Below are 21564 nucleotides of genomic sequence, written 5' to 3' on the forward strand. Positions count from 1 at the left end.
GTGATCGGCGGTTCTCAGGGTCAGCGGAGTCAGGTTCCAGGCCCGGCCACTTTCCGCCTGTGTCCCAGCCCTCAGTTCGGGGCCAGTGGCTGGGTTGCGGGGCGGGGCGCGCAGGGGAGGCCGAGGTTGCGCGCTATTCCTGTCGCTGTGAGCTACCGGCTTGTTATGTGCAGCACCCAATCATGCCTCCGACCGGCCGCGTCGACCCGCAACCCCCCCGCCCTAATCCCTCCGGCTTTGATTTGATCCTCCGCGCAGAATAAGCTCACCACCACCAGCCCCGTAGCCAGTTGTCCCAGGCCCTCGTGGGTGCCCGCAGAACCCGTCATCCTTGTCCACCCTCAGGACGTCAGAGCCCTCGCTTCACACTCCCGGGGCGCTCCGAGCCGGGCCACATCTGCGCATCTCGGGCTGTCGGAGATCCAGCAGCCCCGGGAGTCGGTCTACACGCAAGTCGGCCCTTCCAGGTGATGGTAGGAGGCCTCTGCGGCCCCTGGCGCACAGGTGTGGTCTCCCCAAACTGGGCCAGGGAGGGGGCTTTGGGCAACGTGCTAGCAACCCCCGCAGCCGCGGAAACCAAACCTTGCACCCCCTCGGAAGACTCCAAACACCGTGCCCTCTAGTACTAGGGGCTTCTGGAAGCCGTTCCCCGAACGAATTGGCTGTGAGAGGGACACGCGGAGACCTGTGAACTTGGACCAAGGAGCCCTCGACTTTAAGCTGAGCAGGAAAAAAAAAAATGGGCCTCTGCTAGGGCCCCTGAGTCTCGTGCATAAGGCCTGAAGATGCCTCCGGAGGCGCCTGGCTGGCCCCATCCCCCGCCCTGGGCATCATGAGTTACTTCCTGTCTTACTGCAAAGCCCATGGCGGCGCTCTGCTCACCGGCTACCAGGCCCTGCGCGCCGAGGGCTTCCTGTGCGACGTCACTTTGGAGGCCGAGGGCACCGAGTTCCAGGCACACAGGTCTCTCCTCGCATGTGCCAGCGACTACTTCAGGGCCCTGTTCAAGAGCCACACCCAGGAATCCCGGGCACCCGTGATCCATCTGCACGTGCCATCGGCAGCTGGCCTGCAGCGTCTGCTGGACTTCATCTACACCGCCTGGCTGCCGCTCTCTATGGACACCGTAGAGGATACGCTGGAGGCCGCCAGCTACCTGCAGGTCACCGAGGCCCTGGGACTGTGCGGCCGCTACCTGGAGCGCCTGCTGGCCCCGGAGAACTGTTGCTTCGCCGCTAACGTGGCGACGCGTTTCGGTCTGGCGCACACACTGGACGCAGCTGAGCGCTACATCGTGCGTCACCTCCAGGAGCTGTTGGCTCGGGGTGCGGACTCCGTGGGACTGTTGGAGCTTAACCCTGCGTCACTGAGGGCAGTGCTGGGTGCTCCCGACGTGGCGCGGGTGCCAGAGGCCCAGCTGCTGGGTCTGGCGCTGGCCTGGCTGCGACGGGAGCCCAAGGCCCAACGCCTGGCCCACTGCACCGCGCTGCTGGAGTGCGTGCGCTTCGGCCTGGTGCCCGCCAACGTGCTGCGGCGCGTGTACTCAGGCTCGGGCCTCGCGCTGCCTGCCCGTGTCAAAGGCCTCATTATCCAGGCCCTCAACTACCATACGGCGCCCTCCCGCCAGCCGCTACTGCAGGGCGAGCAGACCAGCGTCCGGAGCCCGCAAACCCGCATCTTACTGGTCGGGGGACGCAGGGCCCGGGAGGCGGTGACAGAAGAGGTTGCAGTCCCCCAGGGGGCAGTCAGGGGCAGGGGCGCTGTAGTGGTGCCAGAGGAGGAGGAAGAGGAGCAGTTGGAGGAGGAAGAGGAGGAGGACGTCGAGTGGGAGCTCACCCAGGACGTGGTGGCTTTCGACGTGTACAATCACCGCTGGCGAAGCCTCACACGGCTCCCCGAACCGCTACTGGGGCACAGTGTGTGCGTGGCGGGCAACTTCCTGTTCGTCCTGGGCGGGGAGAGCCCTTCCGGCGGGCCGCAGGCAGTCACCGGCCAAGTACACCGTTACGACCCACGCTTCCACGCTTGGATGACAGTGCCCGCCATGCGGGAAGCGCGGGCCCACTTCTGGTGCGGCGTCGTGGGTGAGGGGCTGCTGGCTGTCGGGGGCCTGGGCACGGGGGGCGAGGCCCTGGCCTCGGTGGAGATGTACGACTTACGCCGGGACCGCTGGACTGCGGCTGGGGTGCTGCCGCGGGCCCTGCATGGTCACGCAGGGGCTGTCGGGGACCATGGTGTCGTGTACATCTCCGGGGGCAAGTCAGGGAGGGGCGAGGGTGGCGCGAGGAGCCTCAAGGACTTGTACTCTCTTGCTCCAGGGGAACGGGCCTGGAGCAAGAGAGCGCCAATGGGCACGGCCCGCTTTGGGCACCACATGGCTGCACTTCGCGGTGCGGTGTTTGCCTTTCTGGGACGCTATGAGCCCTTCTCTGAGATTGAACGCTACGACCCCGGTACCGACCAATGGACTCGGCTACGGCCGCTGCCCTACGACCGCTTCTGCTATGGGCTGGCAGTGGTGGAGGAGACAGCGCTGCTGCTGGGGGGCGTCAAGTGGCGGGACTCGCGCCAGGTGCCTACCCGCAACGTGGTAGGCTATGACCTCGACCTGGACCGCTGGGAGGACATCGGCTGCGCGCTGCCCTGGGCCTGGAGTGGCCTGCAGTGCGCAGTGCTGCAGCTGGCTGAGGGTGGGGATGAGGACAGAGAGGGAGAGATCAGAGAGGCTCCAGATTTAGTGTTGGGCTTAATGGGTTAGGGCAGTCTCAGGCCAACGGCTGAGAAAATCGTGCTCGAGCGGAGCAACTGTGGGCTTTTCCTCAGAATGAGACTAGGAACTTAGTGGCTTCTGAAGGTTAAGGAGGCAATAAGGGCTTGGTCAAAGAGGCACATTTCCCTTTAAGCTGAGAAGGGAAGACAGCAGGAGTCAAATAGAAGGATACATGAATCAGCTTCAGTGAGCTGGGGATTTGTAGAAATTCTCATGCTGGGCTAGAGATGGACTTCCAAAAATAAAATATGACCTTATTTTCCTTCATATTGTTAAAGTGTTTCCCTAGGTGCTAAACAGCGATTACGTTTGTGCCAAACGGCCAAAAAATGTACCATAAGAAGTTATATACAGGACCCAGAAAATTATTAGCTATAAAGGATGTAATAAATAGTCCTAGAAAGCAGCATTATCTGAATAAATAGTGAAGGGAAAGTGCCTTGGTTAAATAGCATGAAATCATTGTAAGGAGAAGTATGATTTTTATGGTCCAGAATTATGGTTCTGTTCTGGTTTAATATGAATGTGGAACATGAGAGAGGAAAAGATCGCTAAGAAAGCACCTTTAATTTTTTAATAAAAATAACCTTGGCTAAGGTTTTCTGTCTCTCATCCTTACTTATACCTTGTCTGCATTTGCCCTGACTTTAAGCAGCACGTTGCTTTTAACTTATATTTCAGCAGCCTTAGCCATAATAATTGGTCTTCTTGGTTAAGTGGAATATCAACGAAAACAAAATCCTATTTCTTTTATCCTTATTAAATATTCATTCTGCAGACATGCTGTAGGTTATAGTAAAAAAAAATACAACCTTATTTTTGGTGGCTCCTTCCTCCCCCAATTTCCCCAAAGAGTCACCGAGAAAGGAAAGAGGAGTAGGTGAAATGTGCAAGTTCGCATCAGGGAAATGGAAAACCAGCTTGATTTTACAGGGACTCAGGGAAGATGCTTGCATACTGAACAGGGCTTCTTCTGGGTTGTACCACCAACGGAGTAGCAAAGTTAGAACCTGTAAGGAGGGATGGCGGCTGTGTGATCGCATCACAAAGAAATGTGGTGAGGACTCTGTATGAATAAAGTAGGTGCTTTATAACGATTTGTTAAGAGCTGAATTTATTTGACTTCAGTTTACAGTACTGCCCCTCTCCTAGATTTGAAACTAATGCAATAAAATGTACAGATATATAGTGTTAAAAGGTCTCTTTCATGCTAGGCTAGCCACAAGTCTTTTAAAATTCATTGGTTTAATTTTTACCATTTAAAACAACAGAGCAGACTTTACAAAAGGAAAAGCTGCTTAGTTGCAACACAGCTAGTCTTTCCATCAACTGCTTGCTGTTTACAGGGCACAACCTGGCCACTGTATCCATGACACATCCATCAGGTACAGATATTTTTAAATGAATGTACACATTTGGTCTAGTAAACATCAACAAGTCTAAATACCTTTAACAAGCACACTTCATTTTAGGACAAGAGGATTTTTTTTTTTTTACATATACAAAATCTCACAAATTTAATGTGCATCAATATCCATGCAGTAAATAAATGTTTTTACAAATAGTTTTTTTTTAAATGATAAAAATATTACACTGGACCCAAAATTCCATACAAACATTAATACGTGTTTCTCATCCATTTTGAGTAAATATAGGATTACTGAAAATGTGCTGTAGAAAGGCCACTTTCCTGTACAGTTGTGCAAAGTCTGCAAAACGATAGTGATTCAATGGTGGTTTCAAAAGCAAAGAAAAAGATCCCCACTATGGAGTTCTTACTTTCTCCTCGACAGCAAAAATATTCACTGGCATGTGTCTGAACTTTTAGAGATGAAAGTACATTCACTGAGCTGTACAGGCAACAGTATAAAGCTGATTAGAAGTAGAGTTTAGGATATAGAATAGTAAAGGAGGGTCCCTTCCTCCTCCCCCCCCAAAAAACAGCAAATTGTGACTTGTACATTATGCAGCCAGACACTAAGAAGCAGCACAGTCATTATCATGCTGTGATCACTTTCAAAAACGAGATGCTTATAAGTGGAAATATATGAAGAGGACTTTTTCATAGACTTCATCCCTCTATAGAGTAAGTCATGAAGTCGGGAAAAACCCCTATAAATGGTTTCTCTCATACAAATCAATGTAAAATATTTATGAATGACCATCATCCTCTTGCTCCTCAGGAGAGAGGTACATTTTTATGTTTCAACATTGTTTTCTATATTATAACACACATCAGCCTATAACTAAACATTTTATTTCCCTGCCTGAAGTATAATTACATGAGTTTAATTAATGGACTAGCAGGAAAATTGGAAACTAATTGGAAAGCTGATTCATTCCAGTTTATACCTTGTAGTTTTTTTAAGAGTTGCAGTTTAAAACCATGAGTTTGGGCTGAACTTACATATATATATTCTGTTAGCTGCCTTTCTGGGTGAGTTAAGTGTGTTTTAAAAAATCCACTCTCAAATTCCTCTGTACACAATCAGCATATCATCACTACAAAAATAAAGGAAGATTTAAACCAAGAAAATAAAGCAGCTCTATCTTCAATTTTGGTCTCAGTTACAAAAACATCTTACAAAGCTTTGCCCTGATACACCATTAAGTGTCCCCATAGATTTGGAATAGTATTCCCATTAACCAGCTTTCACAAGTTAATAGACTATTAAGACGAGTATTAGATACCTGAACTTCTCTTATGTTGATGCTCTTCTATTTTGCTTAACTCTTGCAGGCGCATCTACATTTCACAAAAATAAAACTACAGCATTAAACTTTGTGCAATGTTTAAGAAAATTCTTAGAACATTTTAATAAATATAAAAAAGGTTTAAATTCTTTCCCACCCACAAGGATGTCTGCACCTGAAAAAATGTGATTTACTTTTGAAGTCTTGTTTATATAAAATTAACTTAAAGGGAGAAAAGATGACCTTAGGTAGAAAACTACCATTTTGTGTTTTTTCTACTTGAAGACCACTTGTCTTCAGAATAGTCTGCAAAAGTTAATTTTAAGTCATTGAAGACAGTTGATTTTGCACATGGTAAACATAAACTGAGCACTAATTGCATATAAAATATACAAATGCTCATTAAAGACAATAGTATTATGACCATATATGGTTTGTTTCATATAGTTTGGTAACACTGAAGTATAGCTTATCAAGTGTCCCACACATTGATATAAAAACTACCTTATATACTTGTTCAAAGTACCAGAAGATACCAGATGGCCTGAAGGCAGAATACACTTACACGTGCGTTTCAATGTATGAATGGGTGTGTGTTAGAGAGGAAGTGATTACATCTACTTCAGAAGAAATACTTAATGGGTCATTTGAGGTGGTGGTTTGACAGATATCCAAGAAAAGATCAAGGTACATCTGCTTCCATTGTTGGAATTCTTTAGATGTCAAGTCTGGATTGTCTAGGACTTTGTCAATAATGGCTACTTCGCCTTCTCTGGCCTGAAAAGCAAAAGGATTCAATGGTTAAGATGTGGGCAAGTTATTGTTTAAATTAAAAATAAAAAGTTAATAGGCAAAATATTAAGAAGCCTATTAGCAATGGCTCTGGTATATCCAAACTCAGCTATTTAGACTCAAATCCTAGTATATGGTTTTCTACCCCCAAGGTATGCTTTGTATTGCCCACTCTGTGTACTTTTTTTCTAATTTACTATCTCTACCTATAGAAACCTTCCTCATTCTTTTTTAAAACATTTTTATTGTTTTCAATTACAGTTGTATGCCTTTTCTCCCCATCCCTCCACCCCACCCCAGTTGAACCCCCTCCCCCCCCCTTGATTTTGTCCATGTGTCCTTTATAGTAGTTCCTGTAATCCCCTCTTCCCACTGTTACCCCCCCCCCCCCCGCCCTTGGCTATTGTTCGATTGCTCTTAACTTCAATGTCAATGTCTCTGGAAACCTTCTTCATTCTTTCAGATCCAGTTCAAATGCTTCTCATTTATTGAAGCCTTCCTTCATCGGTTGGAAAAAATATTCTCTCCTTCATAATATTTTATCACTGCCACTGAATGGACTTACCAGATTCTGTCTTGAGTTACATTTACCCTGTCCTTTCTCTCCTAATTGGTGGTCACTACCTGTCTTTTATGGATCCACGGAAGGGACAGGGAAATCTAGGGAATGTTCTGCAGGAAGTGGGGAGGCACACTTCTGGGCTAGGAAGATTTGAAAGGGAAAGACAGTCATGTGCCGAAGCATTTGTTCTGGTCCCTGGGACCAGACAGAGTTAGTGGGGTTGGAACAAAGGATGTTTTGAGTCACCCTGTGCTTGTGGAAGGGCCTATTACAATTCTAGGAGTAACGTACACCCAAGGTTGCTTGGGCAGCTGTCCTTCCCTAATGGGATATTTCCACTTCCTATTAATTTCCCACACTAAAAAGTATAGGGCTCTATAGTTTGTTTTTTTTTTTTTTACCAATGAGGGGCATTTCTTTTGTTTTTCTTTTCTTTTTTTAAATTAAATTTATTGGGGTGGCACTGGTTAATACGATCATATGGGTTTCAAATGTACAATTCTACGATACATGATCTGTATGTTGCATTGTGTACTCGCCACCCAAAGTCAAATCATCTTCTAAGGCACATTTCTTTACAGTGATTTTTGTCCTTCTTTGCCTCAGAGAGTACAGCATTGCATGCCTGGTGACTACTCATTGAATGGAACATACTCTTTACTACTGGAAGGAAACTTTTTTTGGAAGTTACAGAGCATAAAAGATAGGGGCAAGGGGCTGAAGGAGAGAGGGACAGGGGCAGGTCTTTAAAATATGTGAGCCTGACCTGCTTCAGAATGCTTGCCTGCTGTCCCAACCAGGCAGTTTGGACCTGAATGGGGGGGTGCAGGGTGGGGGTCTGTTAGGTGAGAGGGTAAAGATATCTTTGGAGTAAGTTTGGTCACCAGAATTATTCTTAGGAATATTATAGCTCTTTTTAAAATTCTGGTCTTAGTTGCCAAAAGGCCATTAGGTTGTCCCGTGGATTTGCAGTAGTATTTGCATGAATACCAGCTGAAAGCTTTTTGACTGAAAACTTGACCACCTGCTATGGGAAATTTTTTTCACATAATCCGTTTTCTATTTTATCTTTTTGGTACTCATCTATGTTTCAAAATCACAAAACCTCAGCACCATACTATGAATGTCAAATACTTTCAAATACTTTCCTAAGGATCCCTTTGCCCTTTTGCTCAGTAGGTTAGTTCTTTGCTGTTTTCGATTTTTCAAGGGTGCAAGGCCTGCTTGCAGGAGAGTTTTTGTGGCAGGCCCTCTCCCTGCCAGACACACACACAGAGGGCACTAACTTTTCTGCCTCCTTGGAGTTCCTGCCTCTCAGCTCCCCTCTCCCCTCCATCTCCTCGCCAATCTGGGGGTGGCATAATAAGAAGACCACAGAGAGTGAGCACTTGTGGAAATATGTAATAGGAAAGTGACATGTGAATTGGGAACTAATAGTATAAATAGAACAATTATAAAATTTCTACATGGAACACGAATCACTTGTGGTTTCACTCTAAATGCGCTTCAGGAAATAATCCTGAAATATCGCAAACCCTTTTGGCTTCCACTACTGCATTTTGCATGCATGCTGTGTTCTTCTAATAACTATATTACTTACACTACATGGCACATTTGTCTTAGGAAAATGAAAGATTGAGTAATAACACCAGCCTTGCATTTTTGGGAAAAAATTGATTACATCCTGTTTTCTCCTTGAACTAAGTCACATAACATTTAGTCAGTGCTTTGAGATGTTATTGAGAAGTTAAAATTACTTCCTCTTTACCAATTCACTTATTATGCTACAAGAACAGCTCAGCTCCATGTTTTTCCTGTTTACCTATCCTGCCCAACCCACCCGCTCCCATCCCATTTCGTATTCCTTCTGATAATTGCCTTTGAATTCAGGAATGAATCTCTTGAACACAAATTTCTCCTTCCATTTCCTATCTTACCTTTAAAGTGCTTTTGAGAATTCTCAGCCTGTGTAGTTTTTCATTCATCACAGGATCATTGCATCTCTTTATAAATGATAGCTTGTACTCCATTTTGGTTGAAATGCGATGTTCTCCCAGCGGTGACAGACTGGCTTGCTCCAGTGCCCTGTATAAATCTTGCAATGAGTCTCCTAACTTTTCTTCCCCACTTTCACCTGCAATGTCCAAAAAGAGAAAGAAATGAATCCAGTGTAATAAACATGTAGTTGACACTCCAAAAATCTACTAAAAATCATCTAAAAAAACAAGATAATGAATAATTGGAAAGACACTCTATTACATTAAAAAAAAAATCCCAACAAACCCCCAGCTGCTAGTTTTACTTGGTAAGATTAGCTGCAGGCAGCCAATTGTTTTAGAATGATCAAATAATAGGATGCTTTGATTAACAAAATATTCTCTTAGTAGTAAGTCACTATAAATATCTTGAGTCCGTTAAGTTCAAAGAATTAGAGTACAAAAGGTACACAACACAGAAACAATCCTGCACATAATTGAATATTATAAAACATTAATAAATATCCCTTATCATTATACTGGTAAGCATAGAAATGCTGATTAGTGAGAGCTCTCCTGGTTTAGCAATAAACTGACTTTTACATTTTTTCAGACTTCATAAAATGGAATGGCATTCATTGAAATCTATTTGATTATAAAAATCTTCCTATAGTGTGCCAGTGAGGATTTTTAGGTTTCATGTGACTGCCATAATAATGTCCATCACATTGTAAATACACTAAATGATCATAAATTATCAATAATAATGCTTTAATTAAATCAAATATGGGAATATGTTTATATGGATATTGAGGAGAAATCTGGCATATACTAAGAGAAGCTACTTAGCATTTGTAAGACCCAGGAAGAAAAGACTGCAATGAAATATTCTTGAAAAAAAAATCTTAGAGAGTGGTTCCGGAAAAGACCTTAGATCTATTGAACAAGTCAAACTCCCATCTTGTTCTTTAAATGACAATATTGGTGTCATACCTTTCTCAACAATCATGAACAAAGATGGACTTGGATTTTACTTGTGGTGGTAGATGGGATTAGGGCTATAACATGTTTCCATTGTCTCCATTAATAGAGAGCCAGAGTTCTATTTGAGGAGTACTAACTGTATTGGCTCAAGGAGTAGATATGGAATGTTGTTCATTCTATCATGGTCCATGTGAATATTTTAGGCTTTCTGACATAGTTCGAAAAGACTCTCTAATTGGCAATAATAGTAAATATTTATATGTGCCACACAATAGGGCAAATGCTTAGTGGTCATAATCTCATTTAATCCTTACAACAAAGCTAGGAGTACATCTATTTGATTTTAATTTTACAGCAGGGGAGTGCCTTGCTCAAGGTCATAGTATCTGGATGAGCTAGAATTCCAACGGGGCAGTGTAACTCCAGAATTCATGATTGTCAATAATCATTTGAGCTGTGCATCTAACAATTAAGTGTTAACGAATCTGTGAGACTCCCTTAAAATGCAGCACTCTTAAAAAAACTTTTTAGAGTGTACCTAAAACCACCCCCGAAGCCCCCACACACAGTACCTTAACTTAAAGGGATCACCTTTAGTATTAAAACATAACTTCATTCAGGTTTCATATTCAATTTTTGGCTCTGATGCTGAGGTTAGCAACTATTGGTAGGTATGATAATTGAGTCCTTCCATTAGAAAGTTCCTTGTTATCATCAGCACATGCTATTACTAATTCCATGAATTTTAACTTCCTAATCATCTATCTACTTTAGAACTATAATCTAAAATTACAACAATCCCTTTAAATAACAGCTTTAAAATTTTCTGTTGGTTCATCTTTGAATGTTGGCAACACCTAGAGAATTTTGAGGGATGGATGGATGGAGGACTGTAAAAAGGAGAAACTGCTTTGTGGGTTAAGAGCAAGAATGAAATGGGATAGTGAATTTTAATTGAGAATGGTTTGGAGCCAGGAAGGCTCAAAATCATAAGGTCATTCAGAGTAACTACATGGAGTTGTAAAAACAAGGATACATTTGAACAGCGTAATTCCATTTCATAAAATCATAGGCCAGGAAAGGACCCCTAAGAATTATTTAGCAGTTACTCTTTTAGCCTCAAGGCAAGACTACATCTAAAACTTGATGTAATTTCATACAGCAGAGAGTGACAGAGAAATGGGAGGCCTGCATGTGAATTATAGTAGTTTAGGTATCAGGTATTGTAATGTATCATTAGTTTTGCAGTTTTTGAAAGAAGGTGAAGAAAAAAGGGATTCAGATTATAGTTTTAAGATTTAAGGGAGCAGAGTGTTTTTACATAGTAAATTCTCATTTTACAAATAACCTTCCACATTACCTAAAACTGTAGGGAGTATATATTTTGCTTAAAAACCATTCTTACCCAGTTTTATTTCTCCCCAGTTCTTAAAGTTTGTGGAAATACTGGGACAGATCATTTTTTATAAAGTTTCAATGCAGTTTTACTTTTAAAAGGATATGTAAAGATTTAATATAAAAGTGATAAACATAGCTATTCAATAAATAAAAAACTGAAAGTTTTTTCCCCCTTTGTTCTTGCTGTTAAGGGGGAGTAAAGGCATTCAACCAAAGGACAACATAATTCTACAAAGAATCTGGTTTCACAGCTGTAAGAATAACTGAATATAGATTTATCTCTAGGCAGCACATATGAACAAGAAATCACAATGAGACGGAACACAGAAACATTTGCTAGTAATGGAATAGTGTGACTCCTATTAGACATAAGTAAGGCACCCCCCCCCACCTCTACACATCATACACATATGCAACATCACAAGACACAGCAGTGGGATGAGGAAGGATGAGGGATTGACATGCCAGGCTGCCACGGGATGCCACCAATCACTGAACATTTTAAGACCAGACAAAGAATCCTTTAATTTTCAAAGGAGGGGGGTGAGGGGCAGAATCACATTATAAATCTGAATCACTGTGCTCAACAGTCAAAACAACACAGAACTCAACATTCAAGACAAAAACAGACCTTTATTTTCTTTTATAATTTTCAATTGGTTTCCTTGATTTTTTTTCTCAGGTGAATACCAATTAAGTCAATTGGGGCTACTGTTGCAACTGAAAATATGAAAGCACCTTTATTTTCTTCTCTTTTTGCCCTCTTCTTCTTTGTCTCCTTCTCACTTCTCTTCTGGTTTCTCTCTTTTTAAACCCTTGCTTTTCTTCTTCTAGAAGAGGCTTGCTTTAGAAGAGCAGGCAAGCACTTGGTGAAGTCTGCTTCCTGATTGACTTTCTTTCAACATGCCATTGGAGCACTGGCGGAATACCAGGTCTTTTGCGATTTGAATGAATTTCTGAAAGTTGGCAAAGTGTAGAAGGCCACATGCAAACCAGAGGACATATTTAGGAACCTTCAGTGATTCCTAATGAGGAAGTGTATTGCTGCTGCAATAAACTTTTGATTGGTATCTAATTTATTGAGGAATTCTGGGCCTTTGCACAAATAAATTCCCTCCCACATTGTATTTATGTTTATAGCATGTAAATTAGTTCTGTGTCAGATGATAAACTTTTCCAATTGTATTAAAGCAAAGAGAACATATGGAGTTTACTACATAAAATTTCACTGACTGATTGATTTGAGTATCACAAAGAAGTTATTTATAAATTAACTTCTGTGCCAAGGGAGGGTCATTTCTGGCTGTGCCATACATGGCAGGGGCAAAAGAAGACCCTCTATTGCTTCACTGATACTCTAGCTACACCATGACATACATATCCCTATTCCTATGTGGTGAGCATCACAGCAGCTGACTATTTGGTGCTTTCAGGTTGCATATGCCCTCCACATAGTGATAAAGAAAAGGCCAAAGAAAAGATTAGCTAATGCAAAATAATAGTTTGTTGGAACTTTCTTGCAAATGGATATTAGCAGATGATAATACATTTATCAAATACTGAAAGGTCTTCGGTTGACGTACTTCCTTACATTCATGCTCAGTGGTTTCCAAACTTTTTGATTGTGTATAGTTATCAGTTAAAAACACTACTGCTTCTGATAACTTGTATGCATGTAATTACTCTACATTAATAGATATGCATGTTATAAAACAGAGACAGAGAATAAATTTGAAGAACATGAGCTATAAGACCTGAGGAGAAATTCCAGTTTTTTTCTTCCTGTGCCTCATTGGCCCCACGTACACCCTCCCTCAAAGGCCTAGACTGTGACTTTCGTTGAGCAGAAAACCCCTGCTCTCCTTTGCATTTCCCATTCTTCTACCTGGCACAGTGCCTCGTGCACCCAAGGTTTAAACTGAGTGGTGGTTTTCTCTACTTTGTACACACAGTACTCCAAAGAGGGCTCCCTGTCAGGTGACTGTGCAATTTTCATGACAATCTATTATACAATTTTGCTCATGTTCCTTTGGTGAAGATTAAGGACAGCAGAATACAAACTTGGTGACCCCAAATTTCATTCTGGCGTCCTCCCCATTTCCCCATGACTGTGATGACAATGTTGAAAGATAGTAAAAAAATGGAAAGAAAACAAAACAAGTATACCAACTGCGCTTGTGAAGAACCAAGCCAACAATGGATAATCAGTTTTGACACACGTTTTGGAAGGTAACTGTGCTCTTTTATAATTGGATAATGATGTCTTCCTGGAAACAGTTGTTCCTTCCACAACACAGCTGGGTAATGAGCACAGAAAGCTGGGAAAGGCTAAGTCACAAGGGGGAGAGAAGGCTGGACATAGTAGCATTAGTCACCAGTCAAATGTGAGAGGCATTCGTTCTTGTACAACCACAGAAGGCTTCCAGGCTAACAGTGTCACGTATGTGGAGCACTATTCTTGTCATGAAGGTCAATTAAACATTTGCATTGAGACAACGAGAATATTTTCTGTGAATACTAATTTACTAGCACACCATGATGAACAACTTCTTTTTATGTAAGGTGACAATTAAACTTTTAATGGGTTTAATGTAGATAGGTTGAATGCTTATAGGTTTTATGCTAAAGATGATTATGTATTCAGGAGTTTACACTGTATTTTGAGTTGTCTTATAATTAAATGTTACCTCTCTTAATTCTTGCTTTTATATAAGTCAGCTAGATAGCTGTGTCTAGCTTTGTATTGCTTGGGGGAGAGTTATATCATAAAAAAGTATAAGATTTTAAAAGCTGGATTTTACTCATTGCTTTGTAATCAACTACCCTTTTCATAATTTAAAGTAATTTGTTTTTTCTCTTAGTCAAAATAACAGTAATTCTCTGATAAAATTAATTTCAGTGAGAAAGAACCCTTCTTTTAAAAGTCAGCTTGAGTGAATCCACCAGTATTGCTAAGTGTATTTTTAAAGAACATGTGAAACCTATCCCTGTATAAGAATGACCTTGTGCTTCACCAAAATCAAGTACGGCTCATGCTAGTGTCTGTCAGTTCCTTCTGCAGAACAGTAAAGCTTACTTCTGTAAAGATGTGGCAAAGAGACAGAGTTGGAGTTTATTCTATACTTCATTCTCTGAGCATGGCGTTTCTGCCAAATTACGTGGTTTCATGCCACAAGATATGGCAGTGGTTGAATTTCCAGGGTACTACAGTAGTTTTTATGATTAATAGTTCAGATGGCAAAATGTTGGTATCCTTGGCATTGATTTATTGACCCAAAGGATAGGTTCTTTGAAGGACAACCACAGACACAAATGACTGATTCTACATCTACCCACAGAATTTAGAAAATTTAACTAATAGAGACATGCAGGTCAAGGTATCTAATTCTTAGACAGGAATTCATAAAGGGGGCAGTTTTAAAATCAAAGCTAAGAGATGATTCTGTTTAAAATCAATGTGGAGTCACCATAGTAGTCCTTAATTCAAAAAAATTCTTCATATCATAACATTTTGCTGTAATAAACAGGGAGAATGACCCAAGACAATTCCACTAATATTAAATACCAACAAAATGCTTTTTGATGGATTTCTACATACCAGAACCATCCTTTTTATATATACTTAAAAAAACACATTAAAACGGTTAGAGCACAGAGGCAGTTGTAAGGCAGATCAATGTGATTTTATTCACAACACAAATTCCATTTGTGAGAAAGGAGCAAATATGACTTCTCTTTAGAAAGATATTTACTATCAAGCATACTTAGCAAATTATTTAGCTATCTAAAAAGATCTGATACCAATTGGTGATATTTTTATTTTTAAGTAATTTATATTTTTACAGGTATTCACATTATGCAATACCACACACTGCGGCAACAGGAAGAAAAAACATTTTCAAATACAATGTTATATTATCTGTTCATTGCACAGTATGAAATATCCATTAATTAGCATTGAGATTATTACAGAGTATTTTATCCAACTAAATAAAGGAAATTTCACATCCACTACAGAAGAAAAATAAGCAATATTGAGCCATAAGGGACCCAGTTACACAGTATTAAATAATATCTGAAGCTAGTTTGAAAGACATCCAGACAAAATACTTTTTCAAAAGTGAAAACCACAGCCTATAGATTTGGAAAATTTTACAGAAAAGAATAGCTCATGCCTGTCCTATGAGGCAACACCATTTGTATACAAGTGCCAAGAAATAAGGAAAAAGTTAGGATATTAGCTGAGGAATCTAATAAAGCCTGGCGTGAGGAATCTTCTTCATTAGTGTCACCAAAAGCAGTCTCTGTGTTGCACCTGAATACACTTTTTAATAGAATAAACAGTAAATTTCAGAGCAGGTTGTGTATACCTTGCCTTAATAGATTACACTTAAATTTAGTACAATACAGCACGTCAAATTTTAAAAATGCAAAATACACTTAATGCACAGAATTTGCTTCCTCTGCTTTGCCTTAAAGAGGCCACCAAAAAGTCCATTAAAAAGCCAGGGTTTCCTAGTTATTGGAGCTGATCCCTCTCCTTTCCTGGTGTCAGGAGAACACAACTGAGGTGTCACCACACAGAGCCCTTCCCAGTCAATACCCTTCCCCTTCTGTTCTCCCACAGAAATGGCAGTTTTCTGTCACTGTTCTCCATCTTGATTGGCTTTGATCTTATGCTAGTTGCAGTGTAGAAAGCTCGCATTCTTCTTAAGAGTGGCCTGCCCCTCTTAACATCCCTTTAGGGAGGCCCCCAATCCAAAACACTTGATGATCTAAGCTTTTTAAAAGTCTGTTTTCTGTTATAAACAGCAAGGACGAGGCCATTTTAGTTGCTTGCAAGAGGTTGATGTTGAGTATGCCGTGCCGACTCTCTCCGATCTAAATTCTCTAAACATTAGCTTATCAATCTGTGAGTCCAATGGGTTGAGTGCCAACAGAAGTGGATCCGATTTGGCATGGAGAGGTTCTACCAACTCTCGCAGTGTATTAGCCTAATATGATAAAGCAGTGATACAATACGATGAAAGACCTGCGAGTGCCATTATTTCTAAAGCATATTAGTATTTGTATTAGAAATACCATCATGCAATACCCATGAAGAGAAAAGAGAAAAAATATGGCTAGAATTGCATATGGTTTCAATACCATAATGTCTTTCTGTTGGCATGCAAGTCTATTTGGCCATAAATGGGACACTTTTTGTTTTAAGTCTGGTTACTTAGAAACGCCAATCTTACATATACAAAAGAATACACAGCTCAGGTACATCTTTCCCACCTCTATACTTTTTTAATGCACATCTGTGATTTTAATGAGAAAATTTTGTTAGAAGTATTCTCCATACATATGTAAAATGATCAGTCTTTCAAAAAAATTAAACTGTATTTCTATACAGGATCTTTCCTCAAATTCATGCAATGAAGAATTATGAGGAAAAGTCTTACTACACTAATATACATTTGTTATCATGTGCTAATCAGTGAGATAGCAGAGCCCAGCTATAGTGATTCCAATGAGGAGGCCCAATGCTGACTAACACAAAGTGAAGAGAAATGAAAAGCTCTAACAGGGTAAATGTGATGAAAGGGTGACTTTATAACTGAACATAACCCACATGCCATGGAATTAAGAAACTAGAAGAGACTAAAGTTTCTGAAAGACCTGGGAAACTAAGAACAATGGGATAAAATAAACTGTAGTTTCTTTCAGTTCATTTTATTTTGGATTCTGAGGAATCCAAATATTGTCACCAGGCACAAGTTGTCTTGCTGGCCTAGGGCACATTTTTATCTGCAACACCTTGTAATAGCTTTTGAGTTAAATTAAGAAGGAACAAGGTGAGAAAGTGTTTGTTCATTACAATTTCTCTTAGAAAATGGAAGGAGTGTGAGTAGCCCTTAGCACTGTATCTAGAAAACAGGACGCAGCATAGTTCAGAAACCAGAAGAACTAATTTTTGTTTATCATATCATACTGTTTTTTTTAATAGAAAAGGAGCTGGGAACTAAATAATATTCATATGTAAGTCAAATGAAACAAAAGACAAAATTTAATTTTAAAGGAAATAATAATACTGGAATGCTAGCTCTGGCTTCTACCACTTTGTTTCATAAGGATCATGGAATTTCAAATAACGAAACCATAGACAGTCTAACCTTGGGCACAAGACCATTTCTAAGTTTGAATTTTTTCTAATTGATCTATGCAATTCAAACACCTTGTAAGTTGTTGTTATGAACACACCCTTCATTTCCCCTCAGAAAAAAATGTTCCATGAGTAGTTTAATTTCTAGTGTACTTAGCCCATACTAAACCTGAACTAGAGCCCTGGAAATCAAGTCACATTTAATTACATTTAGTATGTTGTCTCTTCTATAAGACTGCCGAATTCGATCTTTGGGCTTGCTAAGTAGACACTGTGAGCAAAGCTTACCCCTGAGTTTAAAAAATTTATGGACAAGAAGTTATCAATGAAATTAAATGGTGGCAGACATGTTCAAGGAATACTGTGGGAATTTGCTATCTTTATGAATCTTGTGGTAGATGAATGTGTGGAGGTAGCAACTAGTGGGTTACAGAACAATATGGGAATGGTGGTAATAGGAGGAAATAGTATCATCATGGTAGAAACCTTGGGATGAGTATAAAGAATGGCTACATTCACCAGACAAATCAACTGCGTCACATGTCCCCTCTCCACAGCACTTGTTTTACTGCAATATAAAAATCGAGTCATGTACATGTTCACGTTGAACTTTTGGTAAATGAACTTTTGTATTGGTAAATAAAAAAAGATTGCTGAATTCTACTCCAAGAGATAGGAAACACTTCCTGAGGTGAGTCCCTTGCCATAGTGCAGGATGGTGGGGGAGGCCTGTTATTTCAAAATCACTAGTTGGTTCTCAAACTACATATACAGGGTGGGGCAAAAGTAGGTTTACAACTGCTCGTATGGAAAATAATACAATAATTAAAAGATAATAGTTCAAGAATAAACTATTTTGTGTACTCACAACTGTAAACCTACTTTTGCCCCACCCTGCATTAGCATAAGAGGAGGTAACTCCCTAGGGCAAGGCGTCTCTCCAACTAGTAGCGCTCAGCACCACTGGCTACCAAATCTCACGGGGAGAGGTCTGCTTGTTAAACACAAATTTCTGAGCCCTACCTCTAATCCACTGAATTAGGATTTCTGAGCATGGAACTCAGGAATATGCTTTTTAAGCAAGCAACCTGGGTGATTCTTGTCCCCACTACAGTTTGGGACCCGCTTCAGGCCAATCACATCAGGACGGGCTACACCTTGCGTAGGGCTGGTTGGAATGATGCCAATTTTTGTACTATGGTATACTGGTGGTTTATAACTCAGAAGCCTGTAGTTGGGCATATCACATAGCATTTTATTTTTAGTTCTGTCACCAGTGCAACATTGTATTACACATCTCAAATGATTTCAAGGTTTTTGCCAAGGAATCTAATGGAAATAGTCTATGGAGCATACAGCAAAATGCTAGAGTCCTTGGCAAACTGCTTGAATAAATTATTTGAAGTTCTAGTTTTATGTAGTATTAAATAGTTCATCTTTATTCTCGAGGCAAACAGAACAATTATAAAGATACTTGCAGACTCATACCCATTAAATCAACTGTATGTATTGGTGGGTGCATTGGCAGGCCACGAGGGTCAGATATGATGGACTAGTATATGGTTAATCTACATGAAATCCCTAAAACACAAAAACCAACCTGCTTCATAATGACACTGTTCCAGGAAAGCCTGTCTTTGTCTTCTTTTGTGAGTCTCATATTTATGTCTTACTTTTTGCAAGTCCCTTTCTGGTTCTCAACATTCTTCTTTTCTCTACCTTTGTGTTTTTATTGCACTTTCTTGCTCTTGACAACTTCATTTATCCACACACAAATAGTCAAATATTCAAATCACTTAAATTATTTATTATAATGACAGACTAATTTTATCCCTGTTTTTTTTTTTTTTAAGAACAAGTGTAAATTGCACGTTCCTTTAAAAAAACTTAAATTATATGGGTCTTGATTGTTTTCTTTTGTCCAATATTCTAACTATAAAAATATTCCCCACTTCCTGCTATCGAAATAAACTTCACTATTTACCAACCCTATAATCAACTGTATTTTGAAACAACAGTTATGCTACCTCCAGGAAAATCAGCAATGTTTTTATTTGGCGTGCTTAACAAATATTTATTGAGCTTTCACTCATCACTGAAACCGCCGATTGTGAGGCTACCAATCCAGCTGGATAAAAAGAAACAGATCGTGTTTCCTCGTTATTAAACCCCTTGAGATCTGAACGGTGAACCCAGATATAATGCCATGTTGAGTCTAGGATGACTTATTCCGGGGTGGATCCACTTTCCATGCTAGCTCTTTATAGATGCAATCTATGAAAGATACATTTAGGAGTGTGTCTCTTTCCATTTTTGTTTTATGAATTTAAAAATCTCCCCACTAAGGACCACTCAAATAATAAACAGAAATAGTAGTTCTACAAACGTAATCAGGCTTCCAATAATGTACCTGCTAGGAATAGCTGATGATCCTAAATCAAAAGCCTGAGAGTTAGATTTATAGGGTAAGGGCGGAAGCACCAATATTTGCAAGAGAATAATTGAGTTTGAATATAAAATAGGTGAAAAAATTTTTCCTTAATGAATGAAAGAGAAGAAAATATGTGAAAATGGAAATAAGAAGTCCTTCAGCCGGAATAGCACTTTGAAAGATTCCTATTTCTGTCCGAGTTCTAAGAGGAAACTTGATTCCATTATTCACTTCCATTATCAGTAAGCTTGAGGGCAAATTTAAGGGCAAATCCACCGACTGACTATTGGTCTCAAACTGCTTGCAGATAACAAAGGTCACCAATAATGAACATTCAAGCCTATCAAAAGTAACATTTGCATAGCTCATGGGAGAACAGATTGTTTTGTGTGCTTTTAAAAAAAGTATCTGTATAACATCATTATCTGGAGACTCCCCTTCTTTTAATGTATGTGTTCATATTTAATTTTTTCTTTTTGAAAAATAGGAATATCTAACACCACGGATAGTCAGCAGTGATAATTATTTTTCTCAGTGTAAGCACTGAAAACAGTGGGCTAATACCTAGGTTGAGAATGTTAGGACCAAGAGAGAAATTTGTTAATTGTGGCTTGAGTAGTATCTGTCTGAATTTTGAGGGCCTATTTTCTTGTCAAGTTTGAGTTATCAGATTTTTAAAATTTGTTTCCATATTTTAAAATTTAATACCATAGGGGAAATGAATTGACAAGTCTTTATTTTTATTTTATGAATGAAGAATAAAATTTTCATGTTAAAGTATTCTTTTTCAAAATAAAGTGGTAAATAGTAAAAAGCAACATAATTTGTACCTATACTTATACACTTGTGGAGATCTTTAATTAGCAATCCTAGGTAAAATAAAATATTTGATGGACCTAGCCACAGGCAAAACAGATAGGGAAATACTGTTTCCAGATAATTAGAATGTTGTTCTAAATTGCCAAATCACAATTCCATCCTCTGTGTATAATTCACAGAAGACAGTGTTTCCTTATGATAGTAGCATCTCATCATAATGTACCTACTGCTATACTCTGAACTTAGAGTGCCTTTAGGAGTTAATTTGTTATTATGAGTATATCATAGACTCTGGCTTTTTCTATCTGCATTAAAAACCACTATTGTGAAATAAGGGCAGACCTAAAGTGCACTTTAAAAGAAGCTTATGTAAAAGCAACAAGTAAAAAGGTCTTTTATATTTAATAGTTACAGAAGAACATGGTATATTAATTCAATTTGCCATCAGTTTATTTTCAATTAAGTGCCTATAGAGATTTCAGAAAAATGTACTATGGAATTTTGCCACTTTATATTATCATCTCAAATGTCACCATTCTGAATTTAGAAGAGAAAATGCGAGGAATTCATTTTTATAGACATGCAATGTTCAATAAGGATTTAATGGGCACCTATAGGTATAATAACTATATTAACTATTAGGGATAAATATACAAAGATGATAGTCTGACCTAAAAGAGTTCATAGTATAGTTGTACAACCCCTTCCCCAATTTCTACCTTAAAATTTTGTAGTTAAGAATTATCATTAAAATAAAGCTCTACTTTTTAAAGTACAAACTATATATATATGTATGTATATACACACATACAGATATACGAACACATAGACAGATTCAATTATATAACTAAAATGTAATTATACAATTACCCTAATAATGTATATTATATGTAATTATACTATATGTAATTACATTAATGTTATGACTATATTAATTTTAATTAAACATATATAGAAGTAAAAATATTTGAAATTTACAGCAAATTTAAA

The 21564-nt window shown here is 39.8% G+C and overlaps 2 protein-coding genes across 5 annotated transcripts in view; one reads left to right on the top strand and one right to left on the bottom strand.

The window, feature by feature from the left end:
• Window positions 1–231: 231 nt before the first annotated feature.
• Window positions 232–3848, top strand: KLHL34 (kelch like family member 34). Its single transcript, XM_024569806.3, has one exon. The coding sequence runs from the start codon at window positions 833–835 to the stop codon at window positions 2756–2758; it is 1926 nt and encodes a 641-aa protein (XP_024425574.2). The 5' UTR covers window positions 232–832; the 3' UTR covers window positions 2759–3848.
• A 7-nt stretch (window positions 3849–3855) lies between these two features.
• The window catches only part of CNKSR2 (connector enhancer of kinase suppressor of Ras 2), a 280032-nt gene continuing 262323 nt past the window's right edge, over window positions 3856–21564 (bottom strand). For all 4 annotated transcript variants that reach the window (XM_053917527.2, XM_053917526.2, XM_053917525.2 and 1 more), the window contains 2 exons: window positions 8756–8952; window positions 3856–6241 (listed from right to left, as the gene is read on the bottom strand). In XM_053917527.2, the coding sequence (XP_053773502.1) occupies window positions 6026–6241; window positions 8756–8952 (413 nt within the window). In that variant the 3' untranslated portion in view covers window positions 3856–6025. The remainder of the gene's footprint in view (window positions 6242–8755; window positions 8953–21564) is intronic.

This window comes from Desmodus rotundus, chromosome X, assembly GCF_022682495.2.
Source record: "Desmodus rotundus isolate HL8 chromosome X, HLdesRot8A.1, whole genome shotgun sequence".
Classification (NCBI taxonomy): domain Eukaryota; kingdom Metazoa; phylum Chordata; class Mammalia; order Chiroptera; family Phyllostomidae; genus Desmodus; species Desmodus rotundus.

What these genes read in the sequence shown, in the direction of transcription:
- KLHL34 (XM_024569806.3), top strand. Translation starts at nt 833, where the DNA reads ATGAGTTACTTCCTGTCTTACTGCAAAGCCCATGGCGGCGCTCTGCTC.